Source organism: Lissotriton helveticus, chromosome 6 (genome assembly GCF_964261635.1).
Source record: "Lissotriton helveticus chromosome 6, aLisHel1.1, whole genome shotgun sequence".
Taxonomy (NCBI): Eukaryota; Metazoa; Chordata; class Amphibia; order Caudata; family Salamandridae; genus Lissotriton; species Lissotriton helveticus.
Genome location: NC_136067.1, coordinates 1,188,589,910 through 1,188,615,314, shown reverse-complemented (window position 1 = coordinate 1,188,615,314; position 25,405 = coordinate 1,188,589,910). Strand labels below are relative to the sequence as shown.

General features: G+C 42.5%; 1 protein-coding gene across 1 annotated transcript in view; it reads left to right on the top strand.

Annotated features, from left to right (window-relative positions):
• Positions 1–25,405, top strand: part of THEMIS (thymocyte selection associated) — a 649,377-nt gene that overhangs the window by 238,754 nt on the left and 385,218 nt on the right. The window contains exon 3 of the mRNA XM_078648900.1: positions 12,460–12,921. Coding sequence (XP_078505026.1) covers positions 12,460–12,921 — 462 coding nt within the window. The remainder of the gene's footprint in view (positions 1–12,459; positions 12,922–25,405) is intronic.

Genomic DNA, 25,405 nt, shown 5'->3' with positions numbered 1-25,405 from the left:
CTCATCCGCTGCTACACTTTTCTAATATATTAATAATCATATTATATCTATATTTATTTGAAACGTATTGCCTGGGTCGCTAAACCTTGATTACATACTCCGTCCTCCACCATTTTAGTAGTTTTCCTCCGTTATTTTTATTATACCTGCCACTTTCATTTTTATTTTACCCCCACCTACATTCTCTGTGAGCCATGAGATTTCCTACCACAGACACCACGGTGTTTGTCCTTGGCCTACGATCTTATCAGACTTGGTCACACGAATACCTAAAAACTAATTTGAAGCACGTAAGCCACAGCCATAACAACGCATGACCGTCACAAAGCCATGGTTAGAGCGGCAGACCTTGATGCAGAACTCTGGCCCGGGACCAGGGTTCGATTCCTGCCTCGGCGGGTCCCGGGCTAAAAATTCCTCAGACCTGATATTCTCGCCTCAGTGCCTATTCTAATCATGGGTCCCACGCTGCAACTCTGGGCAATAGCTTGCTTAGTCTCCACAACGGCCGCAACAGCGCTGGGACCTGGTTTCACCATGGAGGTGCCCAGGAGTGGACACTTCACAGGGAAAAACCAGGAAGGGTTCCTACAGCGGTATGAGTACAGCGCCGAGAAACCTCTGGGTAGTTGCGTGCTATATAAGTACAAAGTTTATGTTTAAGTTTATTACCACGCTTATGCCTTTATCATGCGTCGTAAATGCATACTAGTCGTAAAAGCATGCGTGGTAAAGCCATATGCGTGCCAATGCCTTCGGGGTGACGGTCATGCGTGGTTATGACCACGTTGTAATGGTTGTTTCCCCCCCAGGACACTGCAGGAACCGGGTCTGAGCGTGGTGGGCTCCAGGGCACCAGGCAGACGGCCACGCAGCCCCCCTCACACAATATAGAAAGCTCCGGGGGGGTCGTTGTTACCTAGGTTTGAAGGGCGTCATTGAGGCCCACACACTTTTAATTTTGTAGGGGGGTGGCTTTGCACACGAAAGTGGCGCAAGGGGTTTGTGTAAATCTGGTACACATTGTTTTGTTTTACTTTGATTTCCTTTCTGTCTTGTAGAGCATCCATAGTAAATATAACTTATTGTACAGCCAGTACTTTTCGACCCTACTCTCAAACGTCTTACCATAGTACTTCAAATTATAAAAATTATTTCTATTGTGGACCGTCACCCCCCCCCAAAAAAAACGTATATTTTTTTATTAACTTTTATTAAAACAACAATAACTGTAAACGTAACTTAAAGATAACAATATAATAAACAACTAGAAAATAACTTTAATAAAACAATATTATAAACAAATTGTGATGTGTACTCCAAAAGACGTACGATAGGTAATCTGCAAAACAAAAAAGAAAATTAGAGTTTAAAATTATGTACATGTGACTAAATGAGGTGAAACATTACAAGTCAAGGTAACACTACGATTTTTACGTGTGCAGTGTGCTTGGTACATTTCACTTCTTTCATAGTCCCGCGTTCAAGTGGTGTCTATATGGAAGTGCCTACTGCGTTACTGACACAAAAGTGTCCCAACGGGATTGTAAATATGCCTATTTATTTCTAATGCATTTAATTGGAGGCATTGTATATCTAGGCCGCTGTTCTTACCTTGTATAAACACTGCGGCCATCAGAGTTCACAACTTCAATTTAACTCTGCTTTTACACGCCAAAGTATATTCAATACGTTGCAGACAATTCCATTGGTGTTGCTCGATATGCCGTGATTGCATCTGAAGGATGTTTGGTGAAGCAAACAAAAGGACATTTGAATAATCACCGTGAACTGAGTTGCGAAACTCCTGACAAAAGTGAATTTTAATGTGAGTTCTTAATATTCCGTACCTAGACTGTTGCACCCCATTGACTTCCACAGTCTGGAGTTGAGAGTTTTTCTTGAAAAGTCAGACGCAGATTTACAAGTTCCTTGCGCCACTTTTCCCAATGACACAATAGTGGTGCAATAAGCTTGTAGATCTGTTCCTCAAACTGTTGTAACCTATCTGTTGTCACTGCTCAAAGGTAATTATACATTTCTACACAGTCAAGCTGCTGCACACTACCTACTCTCTCCTTTCACAGATAATTTGTTGTTGTTTCGTAAACAACATTCTTTGCTCACCCATTTGCATATGGCCATGTCTGAACTGGGGTGGCAGAGTGGGCTAAAGAACGGTGATGGATTAAACCCAGATCTGTTGACTGGGTGTGAGTGTTTGATTGGTTCAGATGCCTCGTCCACCACCACCCCCTTTTGTACCACTTTGTTTGCCATAAGTTGGCAGGGTATGCTCAGACGTGGGTCCCTTGCTCACTTTGCCACTGGATTCAAGCAAGCCGGGCTGAAGACGGCTGAAATGCCAGAAACCGTTCCTCAGAAGCTTGTTTCCGGTCCAGGGAAGGCATGGCTTGGCAGTTCGGGCTGGACTGTTCCCATGAGGCACAGGGTCAGACTGATTTGCATATGGCCATGTCTGAACTGGGGTGGCAGAGTGGGCTAAAGAACGGTGATGGATCTGTTGACTGGGTGTGAGTGTTTGATTGGTTCAGATGCTCCGTCCATCACCACCCCCTTTTTGTACCACCTAGTGCCATAGGCATGATTAAAAGAGGGTGCTCTACGTCTCGAAGCAGGCTTCACTGTAGCCAACAGAGTTCACCACCTAAACTCAGGTAAGGTTCTTTACGGCACAGTGGACACAACAGAGTCCATAACTGTAAAAAAGAAAAAAAAATGTGTGAGATAGTAAAAAAGAGAGAAAAAAGGAAATTAAAACGTGGAAGAGACACACACGATGGGTGGGGGGCTGAAGCACCGTTAGCCTAATGGGTATTGCCGGACATAATGCTTTACATCTAAAAGATAGTAAAAGGAAGATGTTATGATTAGTAATTGTTACCATCTTAATGTGCAGTTAGATAACATCATGCTTTCATACACGTTCCTCCTAAAATTTATACAAACTATTTGTATAGGTAATATTCCGGATGTTTCAGCGATTACAAAAACGTTCCTGCTATTGGGAAAAAAATTATACATGTAAATTGATACACTATATAGGAGTGCGTTCGTCTAAATCGCTGCGTCGCCTTTTTGTATCCAGTCTACTACAGCCCTTCGACTCCCTCCGATGCATACACAGGCCTCATTGGTCACCTTTTCGTGGAAAAGACACCTTCTGCAACAAAGAAGTCTCATATATGGTGCCGAGGCTTCATATCTCTATAGCTAACGACATACTCGTGCTCCCATCATCATCATCGCAGGTTCTTCACCCGCTCAGTGCTTCGGGTACCACTAACTCAGTGACCAAAGAAGCCACGCATGTGGTAGTGGGCCCCCTTGTTCGGTAGTTTGGGAACAACTCTAAAATGGCGTACAACACGTGCGCTCCGTCTTTTTTATAGATAGGGTCACGTGTATAGTGACAGATGCGCTGGATGGGTGTGGTGCTGGGTGTATACAAACCATGAGGGAGTGTGTGTGTGCCGATCTGACAACTAGACCTGGAACTAACAAATCACTACAATGAAAATCTGGGCCATGTAGTGTTGTTGTGTTTTCCTGGTAGCGTAAGAGGAGTGGGCTGTACAAACGTATTCAGTCTCGATTCATTTACACCTCCCTCCGGGGCTTTTAAATGTTGGGAGGGAGGCCGCCCGGCTCCGAGACACTGCAGGAGCTGGTCTTCGGCGTGGCAGTCTCCAAGGCCTTCGGGGGCTCTGGGCATAGGGTCATGCAGTCTGCCACACACAATACACTAAAAAGAAGAGAAAGTGATGAGAGATGATTTGTGACGTGTTTAGGCTTGAGAGCCTGGATAATCATTAAATAGGGTCTGGCAGTGAAGTGCGTACTTATTCAGGAAGAATCCTTTCGGGGTCTTGCAAAAGCAAGTCATCTTTAATAATTCCCTCTCGCTGCGTGTACATGCGAAGATATCTCATTTACTCATATGTTAAAAACAGAAACTTTCAACACCTCTTTTTGATTGGTTGTGAAGCATTGTAAGAAAACGTATTAGCGACCAATCCCTTTCCTTGCGCAGATTTAAAAAAAAATTTGATTGGCTGTTGTGTACTTACGTCTACCTTCCTCATGCTAATTTTGATTGGCTTTCTTTTTTCTATGTGACGTTACGATACAGTCACCATGTATGTAGCCCATTTTGTGATGCACTTTATTTTACTTTGCGTTTCAAAAACTAGTTGTGGTAGGGTGCTTTTAACTTAAACTGTGTACTCTGCTTACGAGTTTGTTGACTGTAAAAGTATTTAAACACATTATTCTATTTTCTATTCTATCATAATTGTGCTGACTTTTCTCCTTTAGTGTGCAGTACTATGTTCTTTTATAAAATGTATAACTTTCAAACCATCCTTGAAAGAAAAATGCTCAAGTTTTCAAAATATTTTTATTGAGTCTTTTATATTCATCATGTGGATGAAATGCAAAAATTATTTTACATTCATTAGTATCACGCGTTTGACCACATTTATTTTCTTTTATCATAAGCACTCATTCCTTATGTTTACATTATATACGTGTTTCCCCATCATCTCGTTATAAATGTTTGGGCTTCTTTTACTTTCAGATAAAGTAGAATAGAAGTGCTACGACAAACACTCCCTCACTACTTCATCTTTCTTTTTTTATATACATTTCATGTCATTATTACATTTAACAATCATGACATTTTAAACCACAATTATATTACTTTTTTCAAAAAAGTACTTCCGAAGATAATCCTCCTATTCTTCACGAGTGAAATTTGCAAAAAGCACTACTTAATATAAATACTTATAGCCCAATTTCACTCTAGAAGATAAAGAGTTTTGGTTTTAGTACATTTTTCAATCCTAAATAAATACTTGCATACTAAAAAAATGTTGATTGTAAGTCAATCAACTCCAGTTGAAGGATCATGCTGTTTAATATAAATTAAAATATACATTAACAATATGATCCCTCTCTGGAAATGAAAGATAAATTGAAGATTATGACATCGCTCCTAATCAATACTTTGCACGTACTAATTCATAAAATAACCTATATTTCCATTCATATAATTTACCTCTGTTCGATATTGTTTCCATCCTCCGTAGAAATTCATCCAACTCCTCTACATACGGTTTTATGTATTTTTAAATATTCATTAACAATATGTACTCTCTGAGGAAATGAAAGATAATGTGAAGATGTTTCCGCAGTTCCCAATCATTCCTTTGCTCGTAGTTTCTTCACCCGTATTGATTCTCTGAAACGAAACTAATCATCCCACTGGTGTGGTTTATATACGTTTTGGTTACTTAACAGTCTATGTGATCAATTTATTGCTCCTCCCACTATTAAGTCACGTTTTTCAGTTGACAGGTGTTCTCATTTCCACTGTTTTAGCGTGTCACGTGTTGATGTAAATGTGCCTCTTTCCATACTTGTTAACTTTCGTATAATTTCTAATGGTCAGTGACATCACTGATGACATCACTGATGACATCTCAAATGACATCACTGATGACATCACTGATGACATCATCCAGTGAATGTGGTTTGCTTTGATATTTAAATATGTATTATAAATACACTACTTTGCATTGAAGAATGAGTGGATATATAAATATAAATGTGTGAATGACAGATTTAGTAACAGTGTCATTGATTGTTTCCTTGACTAATTTGTAGAGTCTCACTATATATAATATGTAATTGATGTGTCAATGGTTTGAAATAGGGCACTCTCTATTTTAAAGTGAGTGAAAAATATTATAGTAGTGTGTGATGAGGTGTATTTCATTGTCACATGGATGATGTCATCAGTGATGTCGTTTGAGATGTCATCAGTGATGTCATCAGTGATGTCACTGACCATGTCATGAATGATGTAATATGTGACATCATCAGCAGTGGATTGCGGGCGCGCGAGTTATAGTGAGTACAACTAACTATAACGGGGGAGTTTCAATGGTTTTGTATGAGTAAAATGTCCAGCTAACTATAACTGGTGTGAAACCTATGGTTTTTTCAGTGAATATATATATATATATATATATATATATATATATATATATATATATATATATATATATATATATACTGTTTTATGTACCCATGCCGAGGAGCTTGGGGACTCACTATGTAAAAAGGAAAATAAATTAATATTTTGTGAGTCTAGACTCGACCGGTTACCAATTAATTAGCTCACTAAGGGGCATATTATCAAGGACGGCGTAAAAATGATCTCCGGTTTAGCAGCAGAAAACTGCCGCTAAAGTGGCGATAATGGGCTTGATAATATGCCCTGGAGAATACCAATAAAAGCCCATGTTCACACCAGAACATGGATTTCTATTGAAATTCTCAAGGGCATATCATCAAGCCCATTATCACGGCTTTCGCAGCAGTTTTCTGCCGCTAAACCGGCGATATTTTTTAACGCCGTTCTTGATAATATGTCCCTAATATAGTTAGGCTTCTATCTATTCCCACAGGTGACCACCTTTTCTGTTGCATAGACTCTCATGAAAGGCACAACTAGCAATTGGTCCTGACATTCTTTCCCCATGACGAGGCCATGTTTGTGACTATCAAGCGTCAGTCCGAGCTAGGTGCTCTCCTTATCACCTGCTGGTCATTCTTGTGAAATTTCTAGTCAGTGGTGACAGCTGGCCTTATTCTCAAATCCTGCAGCCAGATGTAAAAGCACCACAGAAATCTGCCCAGCACCACAGGTCAGCACGCTTTCTGTACACACCAGAAAGCCTGACCCTGTGTGCGTCCGAGCAGAATATGAAGTGATTATACTAGTATTCCTCCAATCAGTACCAGAGGAGAAAGGACAATAACCTTCTACTTAGCAATCGTGGTACTCAGTATCAATTGTGATTCTTCATTGTCATGCATAGTCAGAGGGCGTGGACACAAAAAAGTGACCAGAGGATGGTAGTTTTAAAGAAGAGAACACTGTTAACTCAGCTCAGTTGACTGATATGTGACTAAACTCGAATGCTGCAGTTCTGTTAGTCTAATATGAGATGTGTGATACTTGATTGGCATGCATCCAAAGCATCAGAAATGCTTTAGTGAAAAAGTATTCTTATATTTTGTTCTAAGAATAAGACTAATGCCCTTCTCCTCCAGAAACACCATCTTCATCTGAACAGTAAGGAAGGAAAATGCCAAACCAGGCACACTCATAAAACAATAGAAGCTGTTGCATCCACCCCAGCTCTGGAACATGCAAATGACCACACCACACACAGAGCTCTATAATACACGTCTTTATTCTTCTGCATGTTTATGTTTATGTTTATGTTTATTGATTTGTATAGCGCTGAATCACCCATGAGGGTATCTCGGCGCTTGGGACTAGACAAAATAACAAGACCAGAAGGTTAGAAGAGGTATGTTTTTAACATCTTTCTGGATTGGGCCAGATTGGGACAGGCCCGTAGATGGAACGGCAGATCATTCCAAAACGCTGGGGCCAGGTAAGAGAATGCTTTGCCTCCACTGCGTGCCTTTTTGATCCTAGGGATGGTGAGCAGAAGCTCAGTGCTAGATCTGAGTGAGCGTATGGGGGAGTAGGGGGCCAGTTTGCTAGTCAAATACAGTGGCCCTTGCCCTCTGAGAGCTTTATGAATAATACAGCCTATTTTGAATTTTACTCTCTTTAGTATGGGGAGCCAGTGGAGTTGATTCAGGAGAGGTGCTGAGGGTGTTCTGGCAGGGGCGTCGGCAGTGAGGCGGGCAGCAGTGTTCTGTACTACCTGTAGTCTCTTAATGGAAGCTCTGTTAGCTGAAAACAGGAGGGCATTACAGTAGTCTAGTTTACTAAGTACTAAGGCCTGCACCAGCGTTTTCTTGGTGGATGTGGGGAGAAGGGGGAAGATCCTGCGCAGAAGGCCAAGGATGTAGAAACAAGAGCCCGCCGTGGTGTTAGCATGCGTCTCAAGGGTCAGTTAGCGGTCGATTCTGACACCGAGATTTTTGACCGCTTCTTTGGGGGTAGGGGCAATGCCTAGTTCATCTGGCCACCAGGTGGGTGTCCAACAGGTTTCAGCTCCTCCAAACAACATGATTTCTGATTTGCCAGCATTACGTTGTAAGAAGTTGGTCTGCATCCAAGTGGCAATGGATTTCATGCCTTCAGAAAACCCAAGTTCGGTGTCGGGATTGTTTTTGTCGAATGTCAGGAGGAGCTGTGTATCGTCTGCATATGAAATTGGGGTGAATCCTAATGATCTCATCAGTCTGGCAAGAGGGGAGACATAAATGTTAAAAAGGGTTGGGCTAAGGCAGGAGCCCTGAGGGAGCCCCTTGCTGACTTTTGTTGCGGCAGATTTAAAGGTACCCATAGTGACAGTCTGTGTTCTGTCAGTCAGGAAACTGGTGAGCCACTTCAAGGCCAGCCCTCTAACGCCTATCTCCTTGAGTCTCTCCAGTAGGATCCGATGTGAGATAGTATCAAATGCCGCTGATAAGTCAAGCAGCACGAGAAGAGCTGCTTGACCTTTGTCCATGGCCATACGAATGTTATCAGTGACTTCAATAAGGGCGGATTCGGTGCTATGTTTGGCTCTGAACCCCGATTGGGAAGTATCTGTCTCTTGTGAAGTTTCCAAGTACTCAGATAGGTGTTTGTTAATGTGTTTTTCAATGAGCTTTGTCTGTAAGGGAAGAAGAGATATTGGTCGATAGTTGCTGCCGTCAATGATTGGAGCTTTGAGGTTCTTACGTAGGGGTATGATTTGGGCATCTTTCCAAGTAGGAGGAAGATAACCAATGTTGAGGGAATTATTGAGAATGGAACAGATAGGGGGGCAAGCTGGACGGCGAATTTGGTGGCGATCTTAGCAGGTATAATGTCCATAGGAGAGCCCAATTTGGATTTGTCTAAAAGGGATATGACTTCCATGGGACAGAGATGGGGGAAGGAAAGAAGTAGATTGGGAGTGTCCTCTGTATCGGCTGTGTTGATAGTGGTGGGGGGGAAATAGTGTTGGCCGAGATAATATTTTGATAAATAGAATCTATTTTCTGGGTGAGATGCGTCGCAACGCATTGCAAAGCGCCTGAGAAGGGGATTCCGCCGTGTCGCATGCCTTGGGGTTAGAGTAGGACCTAACTATATTAAATAGAGTCCTGGAGTTGGAGCCAGCTTGCTCCAATTGCTGAGTGATGTAGATTTTTCGTGCTTTTTTGATGTTGTTGTGGTATGCTGTTAATGCGCTTTTATATCTGTCTCTGTCTTTGTCCTTATGGAGTAGTCGCCACGTACGTTCTAATTTCTTGCACCCCTTCTTTTCGGCACGTAGGGCCGGGGAGTACCAGTCAGAGGTTGCGGGTATGTGGGCATGAGTGACCGGCTTCAGAGGTGCGATTTCATCCAAGATGCTCGAGATGATGTTATTGAAGTGCAATAGTTATTGACCAACATTGAGGTGATGAGTGTCTATGTCCCAGGTCATAAAGGGGATGCAAAATGGTCGGCATTGATTTTGTGCCATGGTCGGTACCATCTGTCCGTAAGGGGCGAGGGACTGGATGTGGTAGAGGGGCTCATAAGTTGGAAACTTAGTAAAGAATGGTCGGACCAAGTCAGCGGAAGAGTGTCCTCATATAAGATGTTTTGTGAGTTGGAGAGAATGAGATCTAATGCGTGCCCAACTATGTGGATGGGGGCGTTGTTAATTTTGAGGAGATCAGCGGAGGCCAAATCCTCCAGACAGGTCACTGCATCATGATTGTGGAGGTCCTCGCTATGAATGTTGAAGTCCCCTAAAAGTAAGAAGTTACGTGTGGCGTTGATGTGAGGGGAAATAAATTCTAGCAGACGACCATTAAAATCTTGCAGTGGGCCGGGCGGCCTATAGACCAGGGCCTCTTTCCAACTGTGCTGAGGATGTATATCACATTTGAAAATGAGGCATTCAAATAGGTCAGTGCTCAATTGGTCAAGGATCGTGACAGGTAGCGAGTCTTTATGGACAATAGCGATACCCCCTCCAGCTCTTTCTAGCCTATCCAGTCTTTGGATGCGAAAGCCTGGTGGGAGAGCCAGAGCGATAGCTGGAGTAGCTGAGGGTTTAATCCAAGTTTCGGTAAAGAATCCGATATCAGGGTTTTTGTCATTTAGAAGATCCCAAATTGCAATGGCGTGTTTGGGGAGGGATCTGACATTAGCCAGAAGGCTGTGCCAAGTTTTCTGGTTATGTGAATTTTCATGGGGTTTCGAGGGGAGGGCTAAATCAGGATAGGAATGTACCCCAATAGAGATAGGATTATAAGATATGTTAGTAATGTGTGATGTGAAGGCCTGATATTTGCAAGTATAGCATGAGAAGGGTCCTTCTGGTAAGCAGCCAATATCGTGCCCTGAACCGCATGGGTTCTGTCTTAGCTCAAGTAAAGTATCCCGAGTATAAGTGAGCCTGTGTCGCGTCTCCGTGGGGACATCTATGTTAAAACTGCCAGGAGTCCTGGCTCCCGGCGACGTACTGGCACGGACGGGGGTAGACGGGCTTGCCTTTGGCGCGCCGCAGGCGCCCCCGCTGCGCATGTCCGCTGCGCGTCGTGCCAGGCATGGGAATAAATAGTGAAGGCTGCCCGTTAACTGCATGAACTACCTCATATACCTTATTGACCAGATCCAGTCACACCCCAATACCTCCCAACTGATGACATACCTTTGTAAAGAGTCTGTCCAGGTCCACAAGGGTCCTGCTGCATGTGAGCACACAACACCACAGAATCTACTCAGCTTAAGAGTCAGATAGACTTCAGAAAATGTCTTCTTCCTCGACCATCTGACTGCTAAAAACAAGTGTGTGGGTGTCATGCCGGAGTGGATAGATCAAGACATATACACGTTTGTGATAGTAGGGTATGACTACTGATATTCAGTTGCAATCTTCAATATGGTCAACCATAACATATTACTTTTGAACAATTATTTATAGGATAGTTGTGGCATGAAGCTCCAGGACTGACGTTCATCGTTTCTCCTAGGAAAATATCAATGTATCGAAGCTGACAGTATTCATTTAGTAAAATAATGATACCAGGCCCAAAGGTTTTTTCAGCAGCTGTCTGCCAGAGTTGCCAAATGTTGTGGTTGCTGAATATTAATGCTGAATAGGGAATTCCACCCCAAACCTCTTTCATTCATCACCATACACTTTCTTCGTCTTTATCTCACATTGGCAACGTTTTTTTCCATCCCTGCTGTCTTCCTTCGCCACTGTTTTCCATCACCTTTTTCCTCCTTTTTCCCTTGTCTGCCTTTCTCGCGATCAAAATCTGACAGTGAAAAATAAGTTATGGTCCTCAAAACTGAGTACCAGTGCGTCCCACTTGCACCCACCTGCACAAAAAACCATTGCAAATTGAATGCTCCCAGTCCACCCTCTTAAGGTATATGGGCCCATTTTTACTGCCTTCCCCTTTTCTTTAGATGAGAAGCCTTTGGAAGTCTTAGAATAGAACTTAAATAGACAGTTCACTGCCCTGCAGGCGGCCACAGAGATCGTGCCCAGCCACAGGATCTATAGGCTAACGTTTGTTTTAACTGGGTTGAAAGAGATTCCTTGTTCTTAATCTTGCAAAAACGTAGTTCTCCTGCTTCAAGTCTAATATTTAGGTATTACTCTACTAGGAATGTTTTTACTACTTTCCCCTCATGCCAAAACAAAGGGATTTAAATATTGACCGATCTTTTACTTCGCGAAAAAGTGTGCTATTGTAAAACTGTTGGATAAAAGCGCGTTGGCTTAAGCTAATAACCTCTCACAGCGATCTTCCTGCTTTACATCAACACTGAAAATACCTTAGTTTGAACTCTCCATAACAACACTTTCTCCTTTAAAAGCCACAATAAACGAGTCAGTCTGCCTCATCTTCATTTCTCTAGTTCTTTATGCCACACCTCAAAAATCATGGTATCTTCTACTCCAAAACATAGAGGGGCAGATTTATGAAGGCCTTGCGCCGCCGGTGAGTCACTTTTAACATGGGAAAAAGTGACGCACCGGCGGCGCAGGGCCTTAATAAATCTGCCCCAGAGTACATATGCCTGGAATCGTCCAGTTTTATCCCTGTGTCACCTCAGATGCCTGGAACCGTGTATCAATCCACAGTTGTCTTTGTCACAGAAGATGAGTAAAACAACTCTAAAACTTTCTTTTTGAATCCCACTTCTCAGAATTCCTTCTATTATGCCCAACCTCATGGCTAACAACCTCTTTCAATTTCTAGATGTATCCCTGTTTTTTCTTTTGTTGGATTTCTTCACACGCCAGACCACATAAACATTCTTCTTTTAGCTGTTCTATATTAGTAATATTGTTTCATATGTCCCTATGGGTGCACGTTTGCATGGAACACGACTATGAGTAATCGAATAGCATAGCCTCTGTGTAATCCTGCAATATGATTAATTTTCTAATCTCTCCCCAGGTTTTTTTCAGATCGAAGCAGACACTACCCCTTATCTTTCTGTTGAAGAGATCGTCAGCACTGTTCCCTTTGGACCTGCCCGCTTTGGACACCCTTGCTTCTACAGCCCTAAGGATGTCACATTTGGAAAAATCACCGTAAAGTCTGGCGAGAAGATAATGTTCAACTCAGTGGAAGAAGTTGATGGCGTACTGTCTGTGAACTGTGGAGTGGTAAAGAACAGCCAAAATCACTCGTTTCCAATTGCCCTGTCATACAGGGGGGAATTTTATGAATGTCAGGACGATCAGATTTATACTCTGAAAGAGATCGTAGAAAGAAAAATCCCTCGCAGTAGAAAAAGGACAGTCTTTCTTCACAACCTTGTTAGTGCATATGAAAATGTTACTAACCCTTTCCCAGGCAATTTCAAAGGACCAATGGTGCTCTCGCCAGTCTATGAAGTTCAAGCAGTGATGAGATGTAAGTACTAGCAGAGTTTATTAATGGTATTTGGAAACCCAAGAGGTCGGGGCTGGGGAGGAGCAGTACTTTTTTGTTGGCACCCAAAATGTTGATTGATTCTTCGAACCTTATGAGTTGAAAGATGTGTAATGAGTCACTTGCCATTAGAACATGAATTCTTTATGATATAATTAATGAAAATCTTGCTAATAAAACAATGCATCAGGGAAGTATCAGTACTCGCATTACATACCCTATACAGCAGACAATTATGTTAAAAAAGTCAGCACATTAAATAAAACCTAAAAACAACAGCAGTTTCAAATGTTGTACATTATTATGAAATTAATACTAATGTATGGAAAAAAGAGCATTGTGAAGTGCAAAAAATGGTGCTGAGTATCCCCCGTATGCGACCCCCTCATAGACAGCCATGCATGGCAGACACTTTGATACGATAAAATACTATATATATATTTTTATATATAGTAGTAGTTTATTTTGATCAATAACATGATCATTCATAAACATTTTCTCATAATACATGCAAATTCACATTAAGACATGCATAATTCAATTTGCACTTGGAGCATACGTTTAAAAAATAGACATCAATATCATATTCCCTGTCGTTATTGTAATATAAAAATATGACAAAAGCATAAAAAATACTTTAAAATCGTGTAACATTAAAATTGGATAGGAGGAGAAAAAAGGGGAGAAAAGATCAAACTATCAAGTTACGTCAGAATCATCAAATGTCATTTCCGGCCGTCAGTGGGGCCTTGGTACTTACTTCCCCAATAACAGCCATATTCTTAAGACTGTTGCTTTTTCCGGTTTTAGACCTTCTCCACTATGCACAAAGTAAGTATCTTGATAATGTGAAATCAAGCCACCTAGTTGTATATGATCTAAAACACATAGGGCATCTATGGGGCGTGAAAAAGACAGCACCAGACAGGCCGAAATAATTCAGGTTTTCCTCAAATTAGCGAAAGCGGCCAAAAGAATATAAAGTGCTCCAGTGTTTCAGGGCTAGCATTGCAAAAAGGGCACAGCGAAGTTATGAACACATTTTTCCAATTACATTTAATCGTGTTCAGTGGGCGAACCCCAATCCTGAATTGTATATAAAGTGCACGTGCATGGGGGGGGGGGGTCGATATCATCCATATAGGGATCAAACTTAAAGCAGCTTCTAATATCTAGAAAACAGGTTGTTAGGGATCTGACTATCCTAACTTCAGTGCACAAGGAATCAATAAACTCCCAAAACCTCTTTTTTAAGTGAGACCCCATTCTTTTAGTAATAGATTTCAGATCCTTTCACATGAATCCCAATCCCAATTTGTAGAGCCAATCCCTTACTTTTTTAAATCAAACCAAGCGCTCCTGTTCGGCTATGAAACGCAAATAGGTCCTCCGTTCCCTCCTTTACAGGGATCTGGTCTTACTGGTCCAAAGTCTGATCCAAAACATAAGCACCTTCAAAACAGATGAGTGGGCAATAGACCTTATGACCAAGATCTAGGCGAAGGGGTATTAATGGCATGTTCCTACTAGGTTTAAAATTGCTCTTAGAAAATTATTTTCCCCCACAATTCGGCCCCATATAACGCTGCCCCCTCTCTTAGCCCGATGTATGTCTAAGATTAGTGAGACTGGGCGAAAAGAGGAACTTTTAACTTTCTTTACTATAGCACAATCTGGGTGTTCAAATGAAAGCACACTTTTCTGAATTTGGGGAATCCATGACAAATTCTTACTAATTCTGACGCCCAAATAGTCAAAAGCCTTAACCTAGTCTAGGCATTGTGCATCTAGTCTCAATTTCCTCTTAGATGACTTGTGCAGGTTAAAAACCATATACTTTGGGGCACATTAGGATGGCGGACGGGTCACCACCGCCTGTATGGCGGTGGTAATCCACCCACCATTCTCGTCCGCCCACCTAACATTTATCCCCCCCATATTACAATGGCGGTGGGGACCCAGGCGGATGGAAAGACCGTCCGCCAGTATTCCGCCGGTAGGCAATCCGCCCGATTGCCTACCGGGTTGAAAAGGCGAGCAAAATAGTGGTGGTGCCATCCATATTATGATGATGGCGGTCTCAGGCCTTTCCATGGCGGAGACTCAGGGGAGGCGTGCACTGGTGTTCACTGCATAAATACGATAACAAAATTTAACTGCTCTGCATGTGATCAAGGGCTCACGAAGCCCGAAACGCGTCATGGCTGTTTACCTGTGCCAATAAATCATTCTGTGGCCAGATCTTGTGGTCCGTCTCCTGTTTTGGCTTTGCCGGTCCAAGGGATTTGGAGGTGGTTTACCAAGAGTTTCAGTGCATATATATATATATATATATATATATATATATATATATATATATATATATATATATATATATATATATATATATATAAATATTCAGTTCCACAAAGCACCCACAGGGCGGGGCACACTCACTGGTTGGCGTCTGTAATGACGAGGCAGAGCCCAACACCTCAGCATCAGCAGTTACCTGACGCATTTTGAGTATTCACCCTTCTTCATAGGCTTCACTGCTGCAAATGACTCTCAACACAATGGTCTGCCAGCGATCTCCCTTTATTTATTCCAAATCAGTAACAGGTGAGTAAAGCTACTGATGCATCCTGGGACTGGAAGTCCATAACATTAAACCCCAGTGGGCTGATGACAGTCATTTTGCCAAATATGCGCAAACGCGGGGTGCCTTCAATCTCTGCCCCAATGTTGTCTCTCACCAGTTCGATCTGCTTCGCCGAAAATGTATCCAGCCGCGGAACCGCTACAGTCTGCAGTGGTGCGCCCCCTGGCCGGGCCGGCCGTAATATATTCAGTTCCACAAAGCACCCACAGGGCGGGGCGCACTCACTGGTTGGAGTCTGTAATGACGAGGCAGAGCCCAGCACCTCAGCGTCAGCAGTTACCTGACGCGTTTTGAGTATTCACCCTTCTTCATAGGCTTCACTGCTCAAATGACTCTTAACACAATGGTCTGCCAGTGATCTCCCTTTATTTATTCCAAATCAGTAACAGGTGAGTAAAGCTACTGATGCATCCTGGGACTGGAAGTCCATAACATTAAACCGCAGTGGGCTGATGACAGTCATTTTGCCAAATATGCGCAATCGCGGGGTGCCTTCAATCTCTGCCCCAATGTTGTCTCTCGCCAGTTCGTTCTGCTTCGCCGAAAATGTATCCAGCCGCGGAACCGCCACAGTCTGCGGCGGTTCGCCCCCCGGCTGTGGGTGCTTTGTGGAACTGAATATATATAAATATATATATATATATCGGTGTCACAACATGATCACATGTCCACAAATCGTGTACAACAGTCACAATTTTTACATGCATCGTAACGAATGAGTGACAAATGGCTACATTTCCATAATTACACGCATTTCTGAAACCAGCTGTTATGCGTTTCAAGAATTAATGTGAAATTTGAGGCATTGAACTTTAAATTGGTTTCAAGTTTTTCCTTGTGACACGTCTCTTTACATGATACAAACCTCCCCTTTGTGGTTGTAAACAATATTGTAAACGACATGTTAAGATGGCCGCCACATTTCAAGGTCACTGTAAGAATCCATTACAGTCCTGTTTCTTTGTCTATTTTTTTTGCACTGTGTCGATTTGATTAGCCCAATGCCTTATGAGTATGGTGTTTGAGCACTGTGTCCATCTAACGTGAACAAGGCTTCTTGGTAAGCCGAAACATGTCGTTTTTTTTAATATACACCCTGGCTACGTGACATGTCTACTGAGAGCGCACTTTATTGGGACATAATTCACGAGGATTGACTATTGGCGTGCTCCGCCGAGACTGTGCGCCAATTCCCTTGGGGCCAAAGGGGTCAGAAGGAGTGACTTGGTGTGTGTAGATATATATATATATATATATATATATATATATAAAATATCTGTCAAAACTTTCGCTCAAAAGCAGGCGCTGACTCCGTGGATATTTTCTAAAGCATGATTACTTTATTATTATTATTATTATTATTATTATTATTATAGTCATTTATATCGCGCACAGCTACCTCCAACGGAAGTGTCCCGGCGCTAGTCACAACTGCATAGACCGCAAAGTCCCTATAAAGAGCAGGAAAAAGAAACCAACCTAATCCAAACAAAACAGCCATGTTTTCAGAGCTTTTCTAAAGGCCGATTCCAGAGGAATTTTCCTTAGCTCTTCAGGCATCAAGTTCCAGAGCGAAGGGGCACGTACTGAGAAAGCCCGCCCACCCATCCTCACTTTTGAGAATCTGGGGACTTTCAAAAGGTTCTGATGATTAGAACGTAATGTCTTTGGTTGCCTGTACCTCTGAATTCTAGCTTTCAGATACTTTGGGCCGACATCGTGCAAAGCCCGATGAACCAAGATCAGTGTCTTAAAAAGGACTCTTTTCTTTATCGGCAGCCAATGCAAACTCACCAAATGAGGGGAGACACTATGTCTTATCGGGACATTTCTAAAAAGCCTGGCTGCCGTATTTTGAATGATCTGAAGCCTGACCATCAAATATTCCGGTAGTCCTATAAATAGACTATTAACATAGTCTAAGCGTGATGTTATAACTGCATGGATGACTGTCTTCCGGCAGTCTACAGGGAGGAAATGTAAGAATCTGCGCAGGGTCTTGAGTTTCCAAAATATACTGCTGACACCTGCGCAATATGCTCCTTCCCTGAGAGTGCGGTATCCAGTTTAAAACCTAAGCTCCGGGTAGTCCTAACCGGTGCAGGGGGAGGATTAAATTCAGGTGGCCACCACAGAGCAGATTGCAGGGGGGACTTGTTGTTAAAGAAAAGAACCTCAGTTTTCTCTGTATTCAGCTTCAAGCAATTGTCTGTCATCCACGCAACAATATTTAACAGACAAGACTTGAAGCTGGCTAAGTCCACACCCTCCTTTTCCTTAAACGAAAACATCAGTTGCATATCGTCTGCATAGCTAATGATCTTCAGACCACAGTTCTCCAACACCGCCGCTAAAGGGACCAGATAAATATTAAAAAGAGTGGCGCTGAGCGCCGAGCCCCGAGGAACTCCACAGGAGAGCCACTTGGTTTCCGAGGTAAAAGGGTGAAGAACCACATGTTGTGACCGGCCTTCAAGGAAAGAATGAAACCAAGATAACACCTTGCCTGACATTCCCAGACTTTCCAATCTGTGCAGCATGATTTTATGGTACACCGTGTCAAACGCTGCCGAGAGATCTAATAACACCAGCATTGCACAGTGTCCCTGTTCCAAGGTTTCCCGCAGAGTCTCAGTAACTTCTAGCAAAGCTGTCTCTGTAATAAAACCCACTCTGAAACCTGACTGAGAGCTGTGTAACAAATCTTTGGAATCTAAAAAAGCAGAGAGCTGCCTTTGTACCTCTTTTTCCCGAATTTTTGCGGGGGCTGAGAGAAAAGAGATGGGTCGAAAATGTTTCAGAACCGCAGGATCCGCACCCTCTTTTTTTAAGATAGGCTGAACCGCTGCTATTTTCCAGTCAGCCGGGTAAATACCTGTCTCCAATGACTGATTCCAAATAGCATTAAGAGCTGGATTCGACCCTGAGGCCAGTATCCTAAAAAACCTGGCCGGACATGGGGCCGCTGGAGAACCTGATTTTACATAATGTAGATCTATCTATGATTGATTGCTCTAAAAAAAAGTAAAGGATGTCCACACTTGGGTGAGGCCCATCGTGGCAGAATTCCCGACCTGCTCTTTTGGAGGAGGAAAGGCCACATAAATATCTGTAATTTTATCATGAAAGAATGTAGCTAAGCTATTACAAAGGGATTCCGAGGGTTGAATGGGAGTTTGGGAAGCCTTCGGGTTAGTAAAACTTTCCACAATTTTAAAAATCTCTTTCATAGAGTTGTTAGCGGACTTAATTTGCACAGTATAATACTCCCTAGTATTGCGACGTTTGGCACGCTGGAAGGACCTAAGTGCAGCCTTATAAATTAGTTTGGCTTCTGGAGCATAGCTCCGTCGCCAAGTCCTTTCCAATCTTTTACACGCACTTTTTGCTATACGCAATTCATCAGTAAACCAAGGAGCGGAGGGACATGACCTCACTGCATGCCTCCTTTCTACTGGAGCAATTTTATCTAAAGCAGAAGAGATGCATGTCTTGAATGCAGCAACAACGTGACTAGGGTCACCTTTTAATACAAACGGTACTCCAGCCAATTCCCTTTCGAATTTAGTCGGAGTGATATTACTCCACTACCTAGTCTCCTTTATTTGGGGCAAAGGACGTCCCATAGAGGAGCACCTTTCTAACGTAAAGGGGAGAAGGAGGTGGTCGGACCAGGTGACTTGACGAGGGACCTCTGTACTAAGAATACAATCATTGCTAAAAATAAGATCTAACATATGCCCCCCTCTATGGGTAGCTGCATGGATTTTCTGAGCAAGGTTAAACCCCAGAAGCGCATCCATCAATTTACTGGCAGCCAGATCATTCGCCACGTCGGCATGCAGGTTGAAATCGCCTAAAACTGTGAAAGTAGGGTACCTTAAAACTAAGTCCCCAATGATGCCATAAAGGTCCATCAAATGTGCAACTGGCGAGGTAGGGGGTCTATATATCAATAATCCTGCCATGATAGAAAAATTAGAGCAGAATATATTAAACGACATGGCTTCTATAGGACCAGTATTCTCCACTTTTTTATAAATCTCCCACTTGCCCCGCATTATAACTGCAAGACCACCTCCCAATCTGGTATTAACACGATTAACCGCCACCATCCTATAACCTGCAGGGACTGCCTGCGCGATATCAGGCTGAGAGCTGGCCCTTAACTAAGTTTCTGTTAGGAAGGCCAGGTCCCATGCCTCATTTTGAATGCTTAGCCAAATGTCCTCTGCATGTTTAGGGAGAGACCTGCAATTGACATAGCAGGCCTTAATCCTACGATCAAATGACCAATTCTGCTCCCTGACATGAGAATTGACCTTCGTTTCCCACCTTGGAGCTGTAATCCGAAACTGACAGTGCTTGCAACTGTCATAATCCTGCTCACCTAAAGACTCTTTCCCGTCCCCGAAATTAATCCTGAAGGTCTCCGGACAGGTCAGTGGTGCAAGATCATAAAGTTCCACCCTAGACCATCGGATAACCGGGGATACTATACCACGGACAGCCTGGCTAGCACTAGCCGCGGTCGAAACGCGGACTGGCGCAGACGGGCTTGACTCTGGCGCGCCAATGGCGCGCCCGCTGCGCGCGCGCGCTGCGTGCTTGCATGGTCATTGTTTAAGTAAAGGGAAGAGCTTTTTTTAGAGTGCGGGTAAGTGGGCAATTTTAATAAACATAGCAGCGTTCCGAAAAGGCAGTAACACACTCTCCAGGTCATACAAGTCACAGCAATTAAACAACCCATACGCATTTCGGCTGTATGCACCGCTTTGCTCACTACATATATATATATGCCATATATGCCATAGCATTAAGCAAAGTTGTCTTCTGTGCTTTAATCTAAAATGTGCGCATAAGTACTGGGGTTATGCATATCCAAGGTGTTGCAGGGATTGTGCTCAGACACAGAACTATGCACAGAGACCCAGGATCTCAGTGAATTGTGGTGGACCAAAAAACTCACCTTAGTACCTAGAACCCCTAACCGACTAACATCAGTGTCACATTAGCTCTTCGTCCTATAGCAAAGTAACCAATTATTAGACAACCTAGAACATGCAACTTAGGTTACTCTCAGGAACGGTGGGAGTCAAGAACACTCTTTCGTTTGTTATTCTCATACCAGTCCACAACATGGGTAAAAAAAAGACACAGTAAAGTTTAAAATGTTTATTTTTAACAACGTGCTCTAAGATGCGGTATTTTTGCGAGCATAAGCAGGCATATGATTAAAAATAATACAAGCAGATTTGTTACAATCCCAAAAAACACAAATGGGGAAATCCTATTATCATGACGGTGGGAACAGGTCCTATAGTGCCTTGTATGCCACCCCCTCTAGCTAGGAACTATGGGCTAGATTAAGATCAGTCTCAATACATTACTAATCAGAGGTATTTTAAGTTCTCTCTGAAGTTTTTAATTGAAGTAATTAAATGGAAGCTTTCAATTTCAGACTGTGTCTGCTCCATGAAAAAATCTTGATTTACTGGTCTTGTTTGAGGCTCACGTTTCAAGGAGGAGAGACTCTGCTCTCCACAGTGATCACAAGTCACCTTTTTATGACCAATTTGCAAGATAGTTGGGAGTGCCCTCAGCATTTTAACCATATAGACTATACTTCATAGAGTGTTCATGTCCTAGACTCTGTCCTTATTAGATTCCAGTTTAGCGAGAGCAGTATTTTAACTTTTAACAATCACTTCAAACCAGCTGTATAACCATCACACAGCCTACTTCATAATTCAACGGTTTTCTGAGTTATCCTGTTCATTTCACTCTGCATCTCTCTTCCCCTGGGTACTGCCAAAACTCACCTCTCATCGTCTTCTGCCATCATGGAGCCCATCAGACACGTCCCAAAGCTGCTCAACCACATTGTACACTTGTCTCCAATGGATGAATATCAACCAGCTTAAATCCAACACTGACAAGACAGAGGTTCTTAGTTATGACTTAAATTGTTTCCTCAACCTGCAAACCCTTTGGCCAGATGGGGCTCCCCTACCAAACTTGCAAGCTAATGTAGTAAAAAGCTTAAGAGTCAAGTTTGACAAACAGCTGACACTATGTAGCCAAGTTAACACTGTAGTTGACACATGCTTTGGCCTAATGCGAAATGCCAAAACATTTCTACAGATCCTCTCCATACCTGTGAGGAGAACTGTGATCCCTGCCTTGATTGCATTCAGGCTGGATTACGTCAATGCCTTGTTTGCAGATCTTCCACAACATCTGTTGAGAAAACTGCAGACGTTCCAAAATGTGGTGGCTTGTATGGCTCTCAGCCTACCTAGATTAACTTGGGTCTGATTGCACCTGAAGAACCTGCTCTAGCTCCTTCTTGATGAAAGGATCCTGTTCAAGACTCTTATCCTCATGCACAGAGCCTTGGCCCCTCTAGTCCTGAGTAGCTGTTTTCCAGGGTCCATTACAACACTTCCCTTAGAACTCTTCGTTCTTCAATGGCCATTTGGCCAACGTTCCTACTGTTAGGCTGAAAAAAAGGAGGGAAGTCTTTCTCTCTTCTGGACCCTCAAACCTGGAATATTCTTCCCATTGGACTACGTCAAATTGAAAATTAGAGGCCTTTCAGAAAACAACTCAAGACATGGCTTTTCACCCTCTAGTTCTTTCAGCCTCTGCTTTCTACTTTGTTTTAGTGCTGGGACACTCCTCTGAGAAGCTGTGTGCTCTAAAAATTCTGATATTCATATTCATTAAAGTGACATTGAAGTGGATACAACTACCATGAGTCCTTGTCACTGTAACACCAACCAATATGCTACACTGCTTTTTGCCCCACCTCACTTGCCTGCCGTGTCTTTCTTGATCTTCACTAGTCATGCAGGTTACCATTTATCAAGATTTGCTAAAGTGAGACTGAAATGACTTCAACTACCATGAGACCTTGTCAGTGCAACTCAAACCAAGATGATATAGTGAACGTGACACACTTGCATTGCACACATCTCAAATCCTCTTTTGATGTCCAAAACAACATCTGTACGGATGTGTCAGTAAAGTCAAGCATACTTTCTCTGCTACAACTCTGTATTAGACTCTTGCACATCACCGACATAAAAAGGCATTGTCAGTCCATGGGATTACATAGAATCAGTGTGAGAAATATTCTAAAGGCACTATAGAAACACTCTCTGCAGGATAGCTATGCCCCTGGCAGGTGAACACTGGAAGGCTGGGGCACTGGGATACAGTACATTTTGCACATGTCTGACAAATTCCATGTGCCCTGGACTTAGGAACTGAAGCATGTCTGGGACAACCCATAGCAGAAACAAGTTCCATTCATGTATGCAATGGGTAAGTGAAAGTTATGAAAGTAAACACAGCACTAACATGTGGCACACATTTAGATGAATTAGCTGTAATATGAACACTGTGAAATGGACTTATGTCCATGCAGAACTACACATAGGTATGACAAGTTCCAAAACATAAGCACCTTCAAAACAGATGAGTGGGCAATAGACCTTATGACCAAGATCTAGGCGAAGGGGTATTAATGGCATGTTCCTACTAGGTTTAAAATTGCTCTTAGAAAATTATTTTCCCCCACAATTCGGCCCCATATAACGCTGCCCCCTCTCTTAGTCCGATGTATGTCTAAGATTAGTGAGACTGGGCGAAAAGGGGAACGTTTAACTTTCTTTACTATAGCACAATCTGGGTGTTCAAATGAAAGCACACTTTTCTGAATTTGGGAAATCCATGACAAATTCTTACTAATTCTGACGCCCAAATAGTCAAAAGCCTTAACCTAGTCTAGGCATTGTGCATCTAGTCTCAATTTCCTCTTAGATGACTTGTGCGGGTTAAAAACCATATACTTTGGGGCACATTAGGATGGCGGACGGGTCGCCACCGCCTGTATAGCGGTGGTAATCCACCCACCATTCTCGTCCGCCCACCTAACATTTATCCCCCCCATATTACAATGGCGGTGGGGACCCAGGCGGATGGAAAGACCGTCCGCCAGTATTCCGCCGGTAGGCAATCCGCCCGATTGCCTACCGGGTTGAAAAGGCGAGCAATATAGTGGCGGTGCCATCCATATTATGATGATGGCGGTCTCAGGCCTTTCCATGGCGGAGACTCAGGGGAGGCGTGCACTGGTGTTCACTGCATAAATACGATAAACAAATTTAACTGCTCTGCATGTGATCAAGGGCTCACGAAGCCCGAAACGCGTCATGGCTGTTTACCTGTGCCAATAAATCATTCTGTGGCCAGATCTTGTGGTCCGTCTCCTGTTTTGGCTTTGCCGGTCCAAGGGATTTGGAGGTGGTTTACCGAGAGTTTCAGTGCATATATATATATATATTCACTGAAAAAACCATAGGTTAGAGACCATATATAGTTAGGAATTAGCATTTAAAAAACCTTGAAAATTCACTGAAAAAACCATAGGTTATAGACCATATATAGTTAGGAATTAGCATTTAAAAAACCTTATTTTACTCACACAAAACCATTGAAATTCCATATATAGTTAGTTGCACTAACTATATATCGCGCACCCGCAATCCACTGCTGATGATGTCACATATTACATCATTCATGACATGGTCAGTGACATCACTGATGACATCACTGATGACATCTCAAATGACATCACTGATGACATCACTGATGACATCTCAAATGACATCACTGATGACATCACTGATGACATCATCCAGTGACTGTGTGTTTCTGTAAAGTTTAAATATGTTTGATTTATTGAAGAATGAGTGGATGTATAAGTGTCTGGATGAAGGATTTAGTAGGTGCGTGACTGACTGTATGAGTGAGTGAATAAATGTGTCGTACTAAATGCATGGGTTAGTGACTAAACTGTCTGAATATGTGCATCAGTATGTCTGTTGTGATGTAAACTGCTGCATGTGTTGATCATTAGCTATACGAGAGGTTATATGTGTTATTGATTGGTTGCCCAAGTATTTGTATGGGAGATTGAGTTTGTGTGGGGGTGGCTGGGAGGTGTGTGACTCTGTGCATAGATGTGTGAGCAGTTGATTCACTAGGTGTATGAGTTCAAGAGTGCATGTGGAAACAGCTACATGGGCGGTTGACTGTGTGCATGAGTGTATTGATGAGTGAATGGATATCTCAATGCTACATGTCATAGTAAGTACATATGTAAAACACAGTACATGTGAGAGTTGGCATATATAAATAACTGTGCATGAGAGCCACTGAATGTGTGAGTGGCTGTATGGATCATTGTGAACTTGTATCAGGGATTGTATAAGAGAGTAAATATGTGTTAGTATATGTTTGAATAAGTAATGTGTATATCTGTATAGTTGAGGGAATAGAGGTGAGATTGTTTCTTTGCATGACTGACTAGGTGTGTGAGTAACTCCATGGATGAGTGACAGTGTGTGAGTGTCTGTATAAACTGAGTGTATCTAAGGTTATATTAGAGTCTGAAGAGGTTTATCGTATTAGCACAAGAATGATGTCAAATGAGATGTCATCAGTGATGTCATCAGTGATGTCATTTGAGATGTCATCAGTGATGTCATCAGTGATGTCACTGACCATGTCATGAATGATGTAATATGTGACATCATCAGCAGTGGATTGCGGGTGCGCGATATATAGTTAGTGCAACTAACTATACATGGAATTTCAATGGTTTTGTGTGAGTAAAATAAGGTTTTTTAAATGCTAATTCCTAACTATATATGGTCTATAACCTATGGTTTTTTCAGTGAATTTTCAAGGTTTTTTAAATGCTAATTCCTAACTATATATAGTCTCTAACCTATGGTTTTTTCAGTGAATTTCAAT